The 17833-nt window shown below is 35.3% G+C and overlaps 1 protein-coding gene across 6 annotated transcripts in view; it reads left to right on the plus strand.

Moving 5' to 3' along the window:
• Positions 1-1953: 1953 nt before the first annotated feature.
• Positions 1954-17833, plus strand: part of kis (chromodomain helicase DNA binding protein kismet) — a 92317-nt gene continuing 76437 nt past the window's right edge. For 5 of the 6 annotated variants that reach the window (XM_089245570.1, XM_089245598.1, XM_089245653.1 and 2 more), the window contains exons 1-2: positions 1975-2364; positions 12216-15004. In XM_089245570.1, coding sequence (XP_089101696.1) covers positions 12326-15004 — 2679 coding nt within the window. In that variant the 5' untranslated portion in view covers positions 1975-2364; positions 12216-12325. Of the gene's footprint in view, positions 2365-12215; positions 15005-17833 lie in introns of all 6 variants that reach the window. The other variant, XM_089245579.1, reaches the window with a different exon arrangement.

Genomic DNA, 17833 nt, shown 5'->3' on the forward strand with positions numbered 1-17833 from the left:
GAAAAAGTCTCTCCGCAGAGAGCAGGCAGACCAACAACACGATACTGACGTAACATGGAAATCCAAGCATTTCTATCTTTACTTCAGAAAATGGAAGACAGATGGCAGCACGAACACAAAACAAATGAAACTCGACAACGTATATGCGTTAGGGACACGCATACACTCAGAACACTCATTCCGGCATATGTCGATTCCTTAGAAGTTCCGTTGAAGAATGTGAACGAGGTGCATGTACGGTTAAACAGTAGTAGTTGCCTTTACACGGCATCTGCCCCATTTGTCAAAAAAACGGTACCCAAAGGATACTCGAATCATACATGGAAAAAGATGAGAGAGAAACGCTAGGCTCCAAAAGTTTACTGAAGCGTTTGCTGGTCCGTCACAGCATGATGGACACAGACAGAGGAACTTCTTCACAAGCAAAGCACAACAATATTAAGTTTTGACGCGGGAGATCCTTTAACAGATTTTACTAAAGGTGTTACGGTTGTCTTTGCACGGCGTTTATCTCTTTGTTGATCAAACAGCAACCAAAAAAATATCCAAATTGAAAAAGAAAGAAGCACCAACTTGAAGAGGCGCTCAAAAAGTTTACTGAGTTGTATATTGGTCCGTCACAATATCAAGACCACCTCCAGTTTGGATGTCCTGACAAGAAGGAAAAAAAAAAAAAAAAAAATTCTGACGGAAAATAGATCCTTCAACGGTGTTTAGCAAAATTTCATCCTCATCGAATGGCAACCGAATATCTGAATCACACACCATAAAAGTAAAGAAAAAAAAGGACACACCATAAAAAGGTGCTCCAAAAGCTGGCTGTATCGTCTAGCGGTCCGTCACAATATGATGGGCTCCGACAATTTTTATTTGCTGACAAGAAACAAAAAACAATAAAAAGTTCTGAGGTCAAAGATCCTTCAACTGTGATGAATGATCATGATACCAAACCTAGCGTTTTATGGTCGCTTTCACACGGCTCACGTCCAATTGTCAGTCGAACAATTGTCAGCAGCCAAAGGATCCTGAATCACATATGGAAAAAAGAAGAGATAGGAGAAAAAAAACGCCATTCTCCAAAAAGAAAAAAAAGTACTCCAAAGTTTCCTGAGGTGTCAATTGGTCCGCCACAGTGTCATAGTGTTCTACTTCGTCATATGAAAAAAACAATAATATAAAGTTCTGAGGGAGAAGATCCAACAGACTTCACTGACCGTTTTACAGATGCCCTTGTCGATTGAATGGCAACCAAAGAATATCCGAATGAAATAAGAAAGAAAATACTAAACTTGAAAGGTGCTTGAAAAGTTTGCTGAGTTGTCTTTAGTCCACCACGACATGATAAACGCAACCAATTTCCTCACATCCCCCACAAGAAAAAAAAAAAAGCATATCGCAATTTCAGTATGAAACTAGTATTTCCGTGGCTTTTGCACAGCTTGTGTCCATTTGTCAATGGAATGGCAACCAAATAACACCTGAGAAAGTGAAGAAAAAAAACGCCAATATAAAAGGGTGCTCCAAAAGTTGGCTGAGGCGTCTATTGGTCCGTCACAACATGATGGACACCGCCAGTCCGGACTTCCTCACAAGAAGAAAAATATAGAACTGACGCAAAACAATGCCTGGATGATATTCTCTGACGGGAGATCCTTCCAATGTCTTTACTGAATAATTATCGAAATATTGTAATCATTAACTTCATTAAAAGACCTAATCAAAAAAGCTGATAGGAGGAGGAAAGGTTGATAGGGCGTTAAACTTAGCGTTTTGCGGCGACAAAATTGACAGAGAATTAAACCAATCAGAGCCGACCTACCAATGGTTGCTCATTGAGGCTTTAATGTCTGTGAGTGAGTGCATAGGGAAAAATAAAAAAATAAAAAGAATAAAAAAAAAAACGAAAATAATAATAAAGAAGAAAAATAATAATAATAATAAAAAAAAGCAAGAAAAGAGTGCCCCTGTGCCTGAAACGCGTGTTGGTCGGGGGGGAAAAAAAAATGTGTCTTCGATGCCGTTTCACAGCTGCGGGTATGTGAAGGTATATATGAGAGTTCTGTATATAATGTCTGAGTATAAACACTAAAAATCGAGTGTGTTTGTTTTCTAAAAAATACGAAAACTAAATATCGGATTTAAAAGGGGGGAAGATGAAACCGATCACCTGGCACGACGCCAAAGCAGCGATCTACCGAATGTTGGAATGATGTTCCCGATGCTTTGAAAATGGCGTTCTGTCCGTCCGTGTGTTCATTGTTCTGAGAGGATGTCTTGTTAATAAGAAGCTCCATCAAACCGAAAATTTCTTTAGCGGCGGTTGTGTCGTGTGTTGTTATTATTCCCTATGCCGATGTGAATCAGGTGATTTCATACATAATTTTTTGCCCCCAGACATTTATTTAGTTCTTTTCCCGAGTGTTTTTATTCTTTATTTAGCTCGAAATAATTCCCCCAAAAGAAATCGAAGGAATATTGCATCCAGACAGAAAATTATCCCTCTAATATCTGGTTAAGTATTAATTGATTTGCTATTGGTGTCACTTATTGACCATTTTTTTTTTGTCTTCGAGTCTACGGATTACGCGTCTGTTTTCTTTTATTTTTAAAGGATTAGGAAAACCGAAAGGATATATTATTTGTCTGTAAAGAAATTTTTGTGTGGATATTATGATTGTTGGGACTTCTTATTTGTTTACAAATTATGGTGTCAAAAGCGTTTCTATATTTAGACGTACGAATTAGGACTTGAGGTTGGTTATTGTAGGGATATACGTAAGCCTTTTTTTTTTATTAAATATATTTCAAAAAACTTTAATAATATTTTTGTGGTGTATATTATAATATCCGGTTTGTTTATGTGTTGTGTTTTGTGGGTCATTTAATTTTTCTCAAGCGGCTGTTACGTAACCGATACGAATTGATACGCTTTTGTTTGCGGTGATTTTATTAAGCCTCTTGGTGACTTTTATTTTCAAATTAGCGATTTTTATTTGTATTTATTATACTTAATATAAATTAATTGAAATTGTTTTAATTAATGGATGTGTGTAATTATAAAAATTGTTTATAGTATTCTATTGATTATATAATTATATATACACTGATACTTTTAAAAGTGAGTTTACTAAATTTTATTATTTTTTTATTAACTTTAACTTTATTTTATATTTTTTAATAGATCCAAATGAGGAAAAACACTTGGTTTTTGTTATTGAAATAGGTCATGAATGTTGGATAGAGTAATGGAGTCATGATAGTTTAATTCTATTGTTTCCTCCTTAGTGAAAAAATACTTGATTATGCATTTTGTTTACGAATTATAAATTTGTTTTGTTTATCCAAAAAATTTGTTTCCAGTTGTGTTTTTGCTGGTTGTATCTATTGATTCTATCTTCGTCAATCAATTGGTTTACTTCACTTTGATTGGAATATCCTTTACACAAAGTTTAGGTCAGAGCTCGTTAATGTTTAAATGATCGATTAAACAGTATTTTGTTTTGGGATTATGTTTGTCTTGTTTTGAAGGTGATTAAATTTTCTCTAGTGACTGTTATATAAAAAGATACGAATGAATACGATTTTATTTGAGGTGATTTTATTAAGCCTCTTTGTGACTTTTATTTTCAAATTAGTAATTTTAATTGGTATTTATTAAACTTCAGGTAACTTAATTGATATTGTTATAATTAATAGATGTGTGTAATTATCAAAATTCTTTATACTATTTCATTTATATATACCGATACTTTTAGTAAGTTTACTAAATTTCATTTTTTCATCAACTTTGTTCATTAACCTTTCATTAAGTTTATTTTGTATTTTTTTATAAATGCAATTGAGGAAAAACTTGGCCTTTGTTATTGAAATACGTCATAAATGTTGGATAGAGTACTGGATTCACATGATAGTTTAACGCTATCCTTTCCTTGTTATTGTTTAAATGTTTGATTATTCAGTACTGTGTTTTCAAATTAAGAAATTTGTTTCGAGTTGTGTTTATTGGTTGAAGCTATTTTATCTTTGCCAGTCGATTGATTTGCCTTTACTTTACATAAAGTTTAGGTCATAGCTTGTTAGTGTTTAAATGTTTGATTATTTGGTATTTTATTTTTGAATTATAAATTTCCTTTGTTTATCCAAGAAATTTGTTTCGAGTTGCCTTTGCTGGTTGAAGGTTAATTTTATCTTCATCAATTGATCGATTTACCTTCACATTGATTGGAATATCATTTGCACAAAGTTTCAGTATTTTGCTTTGTGGGTCATATTGCACAAGTGGCTGTTATACAAAACAGATAGGAATTCGTACAATTTTGTTTTCTGTGATTGTATTAAGCCTCGTGGTGATTTTTAATTATTTTCAAATTAGTGATTTTTATCTGTATTTAATAAATGTTATTGTAATTGTCATACAATTAGTAGACATGTGTAATTATCAAAATTGGTTATAGTATCATACTTTTTTTTATTATATATTCACTACTGATACTTTTAGAAAGTTTAATAAATTTTATTATTTTTTACTAACTTTAAGTTTGCTATTTTGTATTTTTTTATGAATCCATGAATCAAAATGAGGAAAAACTTAGTTTTTGAAATAGATCATAAATATTGGATAGAGTACTAGAGTCATGATAGTTAAATGGTATTGTTTCTTTGTTATTGTTTAAATGATTGACTATTTGGCATTTTGTTTTTGAATTATGAATTTGTTTTGTTTATCCATAAATTTGTTTAGAGTTGTGTTTATTGGTTGAAGCTATTGATTGATTTTTTATCTTCGTCAACTGATAGATTTATCTTCACTTTGATTGTAATATCCATTACACAAAGTTTAAGTTATAGTTCACTAATATTTAAATGATTAATTAAACAATATTTTGTTTCAAGATTTACAGATTCAAATTAATCCTCGAGAACTCTCACTACTGGGAAGTACACAAGAGTGCACAAGGGGGTGCTTTGCACTCCACTACTTAATTTCTTATGAAACACTTTTTAATTTAAATTTTAATAAATATACCTGTATATCTTGAAAACAACATTTAATTAAAATGGAAAAAGTTGCAAATACCTGCATTTATTTGATATGAAAACTTCCATTATATTCCACAACCCCGCATGAAGATTGACATTATGTTCTTGACAAATATTCTTGCTATATATACATGAGCAGCTCATTTTTTATTGTCTTTTTCTCGCTCACACAAATAACACCATTTGTATGAAGTCTTTAGCTTTTCTGCAAATTGTTTGGCAGCTGAAAAACTTGTTCTGAATTTCTCTTTCTGTTGGAGTACAGACTCTTTTACTGTTTGGGATCTGATTAGTTGAAGGGCTGGAGCCTTTATGATGAGAGAGCCTTCCTTTTTTTTTTATTCATTTGGGAGTTCTTTCATTGATAACAACCATTGCGTTGATTGCAACGATGGTGAGCAATGCAAAAAATATTATCATAGACCATCTATTTGAAATTTTAGCAGTAGAATATAGAACGGAACGCTCATTTCATCTACAATATGTACCTCATCTTTGCATGATCTTTTTCAGATCATGTGATAGCTCATTGAGATATACCAATCTGACTCAGTTACATTTTTCACCTCTAGGAACATCTTCAAACACTTTTGTAAACTTTTAATCTCATCGTGACTCCAATTGAGAGACATTTTCATGCAAGTAAAGCAACGCCAGAATGTGCAAGGGGGTGCCAAACACCCTAGTAGCTACATCTAACTGAACAAATGACAGAATTTTGCAGCGTACATGTTCCCCCCCTACTATAAGATGACCGTAGAAACAGCTATGCTGGGTCATACCCATTTTTAAAAAGGAAAAGTTAGAAAATTTGTGGCATATATTCGGGTCAGGTGTAAATTGCCCCCCCCCCTTGCATGTTCTCGCAGGTTAAGAAATTTATTTTGAGTGATGTATGTTAATTGATGATATGGATTTATTTTTGTAAATCAATTGACATATAATGTATTTAACTTCTTTTTCATTGGAATGTTAGGGGTTATAGCTTGTCAATGCTTAATTTAGCAGTACTTTCTTTCGGGATTATAGATTGGAATTAAATTTGTTTTAAGTATAGGCCTATGTTAACTGAAGCTATTTATTTATCTTCATCAGTCAATTCATGTATTGATTGGACCTTGTATTGATTTAACCTTCACTTTGATTTGAATATTCATATTCCTTAAAAAATATTTAGGCTATTGCATGTTATTGTCTATAAAAAAAATCCATGATAGGTTTTTTTTTCAATAAAAACTATTTATTTTGATTTCAGCTTTTGTAACAGGTTTTCATGAGTGTGAATCAGCTGTAGTTATCAATAAAGATTATAGGAGGATCTATGATAATACAATTAATACACTATTAATATCAGATCTTGCAACATAGGCTAATGACTGTAATCACTATCACTTAAAGCTTGCTAACTTCCTCTTGCCAACTTATCTTCCCCCAAAGCAGAATATGCTGAAATCTACGACGTATAGCAGAACAATCTGGAAGAATTTTAAGAAAATTAGAATTTTATGGAAATTATTATTGCAGAACACATTTCAAGTCAGACGAGAGCTTGTTGCAGAGCAATGCAAAACAATCTGCTTTGGGGATCATCTCTTACTTGCAACAATATTTTTCATGACTTCTCTTCATTTTTATTTTCTCCAACTATTATTGTAACATTTTACCTTTTAAGGTAATAAAAATGCACAGTGTGTGTGTATTTATAAACAGTGGAATATACATAAGCCTACATATAAAATTTGTTGATTTTTAAATCAGGTATGAGATAATTAGCTTATTTATAATAGCTACATATGTATTACTGTGTGTATATCACATCAGTAATGGATGCTGCCTATCATTATATATATATTTAAATAACGTGATCCGCTCACATATTCCCAAGGGATCAGCATGATTCATCCAGGGAATTTGTTAGTGTTAGTAAACATCCATGCCTGAATCAGGATTTGAACCCAGACCTGCACATTGAAAGGCTTGTTCCCTAACCACTCGACTGCCAGTACATTGGGTAGTGCCCGAGTGGAATGGTGGTAAGATGCTTGTCTACCATCGTGAAGGTTGTTGTCAAGGTCCCGGGCTTGAACCCAAGGGAGGATATAGATAAGATATTTTCCCTAACAAACTCGAGGCGACCACCGATAGACAGCGCCTTCACTTCCAACCCATCTCACTAATGGCAGTAAATTGCAATATAGCGATATGGCCAGAGTTGGTGTTTGGTGAAGTAGTACATTGGGAAAAAATCTGCCATTTCAGAACAATCTTGTTAAAGAATTTTAATGAAAAAAAAAAAGCTGATCCCAATGTTTTCTCAACTTTTATGGAAAATTAAAATTAAATAAAGATATCAAATCTTATAAAAGTACTAAAAAAATTTATACAAATAATACTGAAACTAGTTATGAATCAAATATACTGTGTAGTACAAGGAATTATGCTCAAATCTTTATTGCAGAACATTTTCAGCCGCAACCCTATTGTACAACAACGCAAAACACAGCTTTTGGGTTTCATCTGAGATGTATAAGTTGCTTCCAAAAAAGTAACTGGAGGGAAAAAAATTCCCAGCAATTTACACAATGCAGCTTTGTGCTAGCTAAAAGTAATTTTCATTCAAAAACTCACACAAATATTGGAATCTCAAAGCAGAGTTTCACATTGTTCTACAATGAAGTCTTAGTACTGTAAATAATTGTTGTAAAAATTTGTGCATAATTCCTGCAGTAATCAAATATGATATTGTGGTAGAGAGAAGAGAGGAAGAATCATGCCTGAATTCTTAGCACACAGAAAATTTCCAGTCAGCTTAAACCTTATTGCACAATGCTTTACTTTGGGGTTCCAGCATAATATATGTGAGTTCTTGAATGAAAATTATACTTAGCTCTACCAAGCTGTCATGCAGATACATGGGGCATTTCTATAGTTTTGTTAGGAAAGTTTTTTTACAGATATCTGACCAGGATGTGCAATATATCATTTTCCAGTAAAGCACTCGTATTAAAACAAATTATTTTAATAACATCGAGTATATTAATCTGATTATGGAAAATATATAATTTTAAATATAATACATATTTTTGTGCACAAAATAATTGTATTAAAATTTTATGGTAAAAATATGTTAACTTTAAAAGTCTGATCACTACCTCCACGAGTTAGTTTTGGATGTTCATCACATTTTTTTATAATTACTTGGCAATATTACCTGTGAAAAGTGTTAGGCTACACAAAGAGCAAAAGACTGAAACCAAGCGGAGATGAAGGTGAATTTCAGAAAAAAAAAATCACATCTTCTGTAGCTTAATGGTGTAGAGCTCTTGTCTGAATTACAAGAAGTCTGAGGTTTTATTCTTCACAGAGGCATGTGAATTTTCTTTCCGAAACTCATCTTCATCTCCAATTGGTTCCAGTGTTTTGTATTTTGTAAACAGAGAAGAGTGACATAGTTTCTCTCAAGAGTATTATGTCACATGGTAACTGAAGTAGGAATCATCATGAGACTGGTGTATGGTTGAGACACTTTCCGTATACAATAAAACCAAAGCTGTTGAAAAGACAAAGATTGTAACAGCAGTGGAAATGCTTCGATACCTTTTTAATCATAATGTTTTCAATCATTGTGAGTGACTAGCTTCATGAGGTAGGCATAATTAGAAATTGCAATTTGCATGAGCAGTTCAAAGATTAAGTGAAGCAACTATACCCCCATTTCTGTTGTACTCAATGTATCAGCTACAGAGAGATTAAGCAAATACTCTGATTTTTGTCACGAATGAATGGGGTTTTTTCAAAATGATTCTTGATGTCTCATTTTGAAGTCATAATATTAAGATATAAAGAGGTCCTCTTCCTCCCCTCCCCACTTCCATCATTTACTTGCATGCGTTATCCATTCTGAATATTTGGTTCAAATATTAAATTCTGAACAGCAAAAAGATGTAAGGACCTGTGTCGAAATATAGTACTTGTGTTTTTGTGGTTTTTTTTTTTAACTGCATGTGCAAAAACTTACTTCGGGGATACTATTTGAAGTAATTTTAATCCAGTAATATGGTGGGGAAAAAATGTTAAATATCTGAAATTTTCAAAAAGCTGTGATTGTGTTGAAATGATACTAAGTTCTGCAAGTTCAAAAATATTTTTTTATTTTTTTCGAATTCTTAACTTTAGAACAGCCAACTGACTGCTATAATGAAAAAGGTTTTGTTACACCATGTTGCACTGAACTTATAAAATGGGGAAAAATTAATTTTAAAACTGTTAGGCCTATATTTCTTGTCAATGAAAGTAATTTAAAGTTTATTCATAGCAGGCTTGTTATTCGAAAATACTGCTATTAAACTCCTCTAGTACCTGCAGTAAAGTATGATGGCATGCCTATGAAATAAAGTATTCGTTTATAAATCCTATTTATTTGGTATTCAGTGGAAGAAATCTATTTCTTCCAGCTGGTTTTTTCCATGGCCTTTTCTGCGGTTTTTACCACTGCTTCACCTTGGCTATACATCCCAGCAGCTTATTTACCGGAAATTATAGTACTTGAAAATCTTAAACAAAAAAATTTATTACAAGGCTTGAAGGAATCTCGGATTGTCACAATGTTTAAAATATTGTTATTGAAACCTGAAAATTTCTAATTGTGTACTTAAGGTGACAAAAAATTTTGTCAAGTTCCTTGGAGTGACCTTTCGGAACCAAATTCTTGATAAAGCAAGATTTTCTGAAGCTTCACGAGTTTAATATCCTTCTGTTGGAACTTTTACTGAAAGATCAGGATTGCATTGTAAAAGTTTGATAGTAGATCTTTTACAACACATGAAAAAACAACCAATAAACCTATTGGTTGCATTTGCTTTGGATATAACCAATAAGGTTATTGGTTGTATTTTCAAGTTTATAAAAGAACTCTTAAGAGAGAGAGAGAGACAAAACAGAGGTGTTGCTGTCACTTTTAGAAAGAAAAAAAAAGATGTTACTGGAGATGAGCCGCCGCCCCCCCCCCAACGTTGTTATTGTAGGAAGTCTCAATGCTAGCAGTTAGCTTATCTCAGTGAATGGCATGTGAAGAAAAGTTATTCATAATTGGCTAAAAAGTGTTGGTCTCGCTCTAATTAGCCTTTGTGGCATGAAGTTACCTTGATGAAAAGAAAATGAGATTTAAAAAAAACTTGAGACACCTTTGTTAGAATTTCAATTCTATTTTATTCAATCTATGTAAAGTATTTTTTAAGGACATGTTAAATTCACTTAATGAAACTGAATTTATACCTATTTAATTTTGTCGCTTGAAATAAAATTTTTTATTCAAAATATTGCGAGATTTTCTTAGTCTTGCAACACAAAGTTTGGAAATCAACTGTTATATCGCTTTCTTATTTCATTACAAAAAACCTTTAACAATTGTTTTTGTAAGTGATGATGATTTTTTACTCTATTCACAGAAGATCCATAATTTGTCAAATTTTATAGTAGTAGCCTAATATTGGAATATATCCCAGACAGCATAATTTTCAGTATTATGGTAATAGTGCATATTTATAGCAGTAAGACAACTTATAGTAGTGATTTGTTGTTTTGTAGCTATCGTTATATGAATAAGATTCTCTCGAGCCGAGGCTGTCATACCTATGAGCACTGTTATCTTATAAGGAATCTTAATTTTGTAAGAGTCTTTGATGAGAGCTCTTTGCGGCTCTTTGCTTCAGCTGCAGATCTCTAGTGAGGTCTTTGGTAAAATAGACCCGTGGTCGCTTTAGGTTCCTATGGGACTACCTACGCCCTATGTCTAAGTCTAATGGGCCAGCATGAGTTTGAGTGCTTTTATGAACGTTTCTCAAACAGCAAGATCAGAAAATATCAGATGAAACTGACTTGTAAAGAACAGAACAAAACCAAAACTATTCTTGCTGGATGCAATAAACTGAAGCTAGCAATAATTTTAATTCTGCTCAGTCAGTTTTATTTAATTAATAACTTCAACCGCTAATGTTGGGAAAATATAGATTGAAAACTCAACTCGTGATGACTCCTTAGCCCGAGAAAAACTTAGCGCGTATCATGGACAAAAAATTTTCATATGAGTTTACGAAGCGCATGAAAGCTTAATAAAATGCATTATTGAAAGCATAAACTGATGTGCATTACAAAATTTTCATTGAACACTCTTTAATTGATAAGTGGAACTCTCTAGTAGGTATTTATTTTATTAATGAAGAAAAGAAAGTATCTTATTGCTATTTACTAAAAATAAACCAGCATATTGTGACCATGTCATAGCTGCTGATTCCCCCGAATTTCTACTCCATCTCATGGTCTCTTGTAAAATTCCCTTTTCTCCAGAATTTCGACCATGATTGTAAAAAAACCTGTGCTTTTGGTGAAAAATAATTCCCAAACAATTTACTCTGGAGGAAAAAAAGCAGTTACCTTTTCATTTTAATCCCCAAAATAAATTCACGAGCTGATGTAAATTGTTGCCATTGTGTCAAATAAAAAATTATTCCATTTTTTGGGGGGGGGAAGAGACTAAATTTACTAAACAATGTCACTTTTTGCTAAACAATGCTTTTCGACATCCAAAATTGGCGCGTTGACTTATACTTGTGTGTGCTTTGACCATATGTCCTATTTCTTGTCCAACAGTGATTTTTTGTTGATGTAATTTGATTTGAGAGTAGTTATGACACGTAATTTAACCTACTAGTTAGCAATGATTGGTGACTTGGCACTAATCGATGAGGGCTTGCACGATATCATGTTTTTGGATGGGGAAATCCTTACAATTTTACTTTTATTAATAAAAAATCCCTATATTTTTCAAAAACCCTTTTTATATTTATTTTTGCACAAAATTTGGATCCATGCGAAAGCCTCCCTAATTCTCATTCTCCAAAGTTGGCATGTGAATGAGAAAGCAGGAAATGCGTTAATAAACCTGAATCTACTGTATTTATTTATTTTTTTTTTTTAAGGACAAACAGCTGGATTATTAAGTATTATCAGCAATATTCTAAAATTGTTCAGTAGTTACATGTTTAGTCTGAAACACACTCTGTGTAGAATTAAAGTTGAAATCACTGAAAACAATTTCCAGTTTATTTCTTCAAATATAAAAAACAACTTAGAATTTGTGTTTCTGATGTTTTATTGTCTTTTTCTTTTCTTTCTAGCCATGTGAAATTGCAGTATGGAGGATGTGGACGAGATGTGCAGCAGTCTGATCTGTTGCAGCACTCGGTCACTTTGCTGATAACTATGCATTATAGCCTCTATTGAGACTATGGCAGATTATCATATGTTGGGCGACGGCATGTACAATGTTGCTGGCAACAATTTGATGGAAGAGTCACCGAATATGGTGAATGCAGGGAGCTATGGGCATGGTGCTCCGATGAATGTATCTGGGATGATGTCCCAGAACATATCAATGGCTTCCTCCCAAAATCCAAATGCCATGATGCAAGGTATGGTTCCGATGCAGCAACAGTCTCCAGCACAGACTAGTACTCAGTTGCCGCCCACCAACATGGGCTCATATCACCAAGGAACTGTGCATGGTTTCTCCCAAAGTGAAGTGCCTCAAAAACTCCATCAATATAACGCTTATGGTGGTGGCGGCCAAATGCCACCCACTAATGCTGGAGCAACATACATGTCAGGAGGACCAAGACTTCATCACATGGGGGAGTCTATGTCAGCATCAGCTTCTTCGGAGCAGCAGCAACAGCAGCCCCAGACTGCTCGGAACATGGTGAATCCTCAGATGGCTTACCAGAACAGGAGTATGTCTGGGGGTCATTACGGGCAACAGATGGTTCATGCAAGTGCATCTCCAAGCCAGATTTCACAAGCTCCAGCTCAGTATCCTAACCAGTATGTCTCTTTACCTCATCACCAGTACCAGCAACATTCAATGCAACAAGTGAATCAAAATACTGACTTATGGCAGGGATCTATGAACAATACCCAGATGTCTCGCCAGTGCATGTCCCAAACACAGAGTTATCCTCAACATCAGCCGATGATGGGGCAGCAGCAGCAGTCTCATGGAAATGCCTCATTATCTCATAGTTCACTAGCAATGCAAAGCCAGAAACCATCGGCTCAGAGTCAAAACCAATATGTAGGATCGCAGGAGTATGCTGTTCAACATCCATCATCTCAGGCAGTACAGATGCAACAATCATCTATGTATAATATGAACTCTTCGGCCGTCAACCAAAATGGGACACACATGGGCCAGGCTGGACCTTCTTCTCAGAGTGGGATGTCTCAGGGCTACAGCTCGATGCAGCAATCTGAGCAGGGAATGACTTATCCTCAGGGACATTATGCATCGCAGACACAGTCTGTGTCCAGTAGACCTCTTTATAATCCTTCCAATTCAGCAGCTAGTACAGTATCGCAGGCTCAACAGCCACAACAGCATATGGTTGGCCAGCAACCAATGATGGGTATGAGGCCATCGCTGCATCAGATGTATTCTCCGGTCTCCTCCCGAATCAACTCAGGTCAGCAGCAGCATAGTGCAGGATTACCGCCTGGTAGCCCAGTTCGAGTTCAGCAGTACCATGCTCCTTTTTCTCCGAATCAGGCATTCTCAACATCTGCTCAGCCCTCTCCAAGGTCTGTTGCTGGTGAAGCAGCAACTGCAACTCCTCCTCACTTGCCTCATTACTCCCAGTCTGTAGTTCATTCTCCAACAAGCCCTCAATTTAGAGGACAATATCCACCATCACAGTTAACTCAGTCTCCTCAGCATTTGGCTGCAACTCCTCCCGCAGAAGCATCTGCACCCACCTCCTCTTGTACTCCAGACAGAAGCCATCACACAACACCAGTACCGCAATCTCAGGGAAATTTTCCAAGTCCCAGTACTACCCACATGGCTAGTCCAGGGCATGGTCACTCACCAGGCAACTCTAATGCTCCGTCCAGTAGTCTACAACATTTGGAACAGATGGTGATGCCTCATGTGGGTCCTGCACCTTCTGCTACATCGAATGCTTCTGCAGCAAATTCAGGACCATCATCGAGTGCCACAGTCAGCCACAGTAGCTCATCAGTCCCTGGAAGTTATTACAGCCATCATATGCCATCTACACAACAGCAGCAGTCGCAACTGTCTCATATGCCTCCAACAAATGAGGGTCATCCTCCATCAGCACCGATTATGTCTCACTCAGCATCACAGCTGCATACTACTCAAACTTCACCTTTGACACACAATGTTACTCAAGCAGTACCACCAACACTCTCGCATCCTTATCCTAGGCAGCCTGTATCAGTGGGACAACCTCAGCAACAGGCACCTCACAGTCAAACTCCAAAACATCAAACTTCTCATTTGCAGCAACAGCCACCTCCTCAGTTACAGCAACAACCTCCTCAGTTACAACCTCAACAGTTGCAGCAACAGCAGCCACATCCTCATTTACAGCAACAATCTCAGCAACCGCCATCACAACCACCACCACCACCACAGCAGCAACCTCAACATACTTCCAGTGTAAGTAACGTGCCAAATACACAACCGGTTCCACCAATTTTATCTGCAATAAACACGTTGACAAACTCTAATTCGCCACTGGATGAAAGTAGCATTCTGGACCAGGAATGCACATCCTCCATGGATTTTGCTTCTCCGATTAGTGGTAGCATGGGCGGACAAAGCATAATGACACCAGATGCGTCTAATGTCTCTTCACAGCATAGTGTCAGTCCGAGTGAGGATAATATCCTTTCACCATCATCTAATTCGGTCCCATCGAACCATATGGGTGGTGCACCTCCTGTGAATACAGTGACTTCAGCCCCAGTGCATTCGATGCAGCACAACTTGCCTCCTAAGATAGTGTATCAAGGATCAATGCCACCTGTAAGTTACGGAATACAACAGGTACAGCAAGAGATCCAGCAGCTTCATACGATGTCGCAATCTCCAGAAAATCAAGAAAAGGCAAGTTATATTTGAAATTCTAACATAAGAGTTATTATGTTTGGAATTACCTTATTTTAAAAAAAATAACCTTTTAAATTCATTTATACTCACATAGATGGAGTCTAAGATGATATGGGGGAAGGGAACACTTAAGTAACAGCAGTTTTTCATTTTTTTAACCCTATCAGTACCATATTATGAAAAACTTGAATAATTATCACATAATTTTTTTTTTTTGGTAGATTCACCCCCCCCCCTCCCATAATGACACCAGATTTGTGATATTTCATGAAGTTTTCAGAACTTCTATATGACAATATTGCAGCAACACAAATTCGCAAACTTTGTTAAAAAAAGAGGGAAGAAGGGTATTTTTAAAGAAAGTCGGGATGGAGAGAGAAAAATAGAAAAACGTGACTGGCACGGTAAATGTGGGACATATGGTCAGTCCATACTGTGACTAATTTTTTAGCGATTTGTAAAATCACCTCTCAGCAGCGAGCTCTAGATTTGCCCCGGCTTTGTAGGAGGGGTGTAGTATGCAAAAGTGTCTAATGCAGTAAACACTTTTACAGGGGTGCAACTCCTAATTGAATTTTATCAACTAATCTATTAATTATAATTTTTTCAGTCGCAAATCAATACTAACGAAAGTACAATTTGGATGTGAAAAATAAATCAAGAATGCAGCATAAATCTGGTGGTGCACTATTATGATGGTCTGCCTCCTGATACAACAAAAATCTTTAATCATGGTAGTTCCATTAACGATTTTTTAGTCCACACAGTATCCTTATACCAAGATTTCATTTATTAGTTCTAAAAACAAAATACAAATACAACACCACAACAGGCAAAATGCCCAACGAGGTGCTGAGAAAAAGATGCCCATAACAAATATGGATGTCGTATATTTAAAAAATACAGGAACACAATCACAAAAATTATAAACAATATATACACATGATAAAATGCTATACAATGCCCATAATATGGTTGTCTTATTCTAAGTATGGATAGCTTCTCGATTTACCCCAACATGTTTATCGTATGGCTTTTTAAACGTGTCAATTGTGTTACAATTAACTACCTCCGGTGGTAAGCTATTCCATTTATTAACAACCCTATTAGAGAAAAATTCCCTGCGACACCACAACCTTGCATTGTCCCTTACCAATCGATACTGGTGTCCCCTTGTAAAAGCAGTCAATTGGCGGTGTACTAAAAGTTCATGGTCCATGTTATCCATCCCGTTGAAGATCATATCGTCTGGACACCTGCATTCATCCAATGTAAACATATTCAAGAAATGAAATCTCTCTTCATAACTCAAGCCCCGTGTGCCAATAAGGACACGTGTAGCTTTTCTTTGCACCCCTTCAAAAACTAAACATTCAAATTATAATTGAATTTGAGTTCACCATAAGTTACAGTTCACCATGTCATAGCTGCCAATTGTTATTGTTGCCTTATTGTCCCGAATTTTCCGGGAATCTCCCAAATTTTAACTTCATCTCTTGACCTCCCGAAAAGTTGTTAAATCTCCCGAATTTTTACAAAAATCACAAAACATCCCTAATTGTTCCTAAAAATTCCCAACTTCATCTGTAAAGAAATCCCGCTTCTGAAAACAATCCCTAAGGAATTTCTTGTGGGGCAAAACTCTTTTTGCCTCTGTTTTTTTTTTTTCTTTCGAAATGATGTCACACGTCGTAAATGGGGGAAGAGTGGGAAATTCCTTTTTAAGGAAGTTTTACAAACCCTCTGATGGGGTAACAACAAAAGTTGTTTGCCTTATTGTGCAGAGAAATAGCCTTTTTTTTATGGCAGCCAATAGTCCTGGATAATAATTGAAGATTATGGTGCAATAACAAAACATGAATACCAATAAGAAATAAAAAATCTAATCAGTTTGAAAGATATTTATTCTCTGATGAATTTCCTTTCATCAAAGGTTCCAGAAAACCTGGACAGCATAGTGTCAGTCCGAGTGAGGATAATATTGAGGATATTATTATTTCTTTTTGTACAAGCTGTGTTACGGACATGAACATCAGTCATGGTGGAAAGACTGACATAATCACCCATGTGAAATCAAAAAAAACATCAAGCAAGTGTCACAAAAAGTCAGTGTTATTCAAAAATTAAAGTTTTTTTTCCTTTATCTTCCGATGATTTTGGGGTCATTCGCGCAGAATATTTGACCACATTGTTTCTGATTGAACACAATATATATATATTTTTAGATCACCATTGAAGTTTTGGCCTCCAATTTCATTTGTTTTTTCCGTGGGGATTTTATTCTCTACGCTTCAACTTTTGTTTGGGAAAAATCCCTTTTATATTTATTAGGGAGTGGTTTCAGTATAAAATACGGGTCCGCCCGAAAATCTCCCTAATTTTCATTTTCAAAAGTTGGCAGCTATGACATGTACTGATGGTACTTATAAGTACCAGTCACCCTCACACACACAAATTTGCTTAGTATTTGAGAAACATGGGTATTATTTTATATAAGTGCTGACATGAACCAAAATGTGGATCAATAATGAGTAAAGAAAAAAAAAGCATTAACCTCAACTATTTCCTTAGTATTACGCCTCTGCGAAGTTGCAACTGTAACTGCTTACAATGAACCCAGAAAGGGAATTTTTATTCATAAATCTATTGCATTTAAAAACTAGTTCCTCACATTTGCTGTGGTCTGGTAATTGTGAAGTATTTATACAGCTTTCATACTTCATAATCCTAACTCCCAACAATGTATTTAATGGGTGTTACAAGGGTTAGAAGTTGGTGGTACTTTAAATTATTGTCTGAACTGAAAAAGTTAAGCTCTGGAATTCC

This window comes from Pholcus phalangioides, unplaced genomic scaffold (genome assembly GCF_987345545.1).
Source record: "Pholcus phalangioides strain wild (caught in Gottingen) unplaced genomic scaffold, Ppha-v1.0 ptg000001l_1, whole genome shotgun sequence".
NCBI lineage: Eukaryota > Metazoa > Arthropoda > Arachnida > Araneae > Pholcidae > Pholcus > Pholcus phalangioides.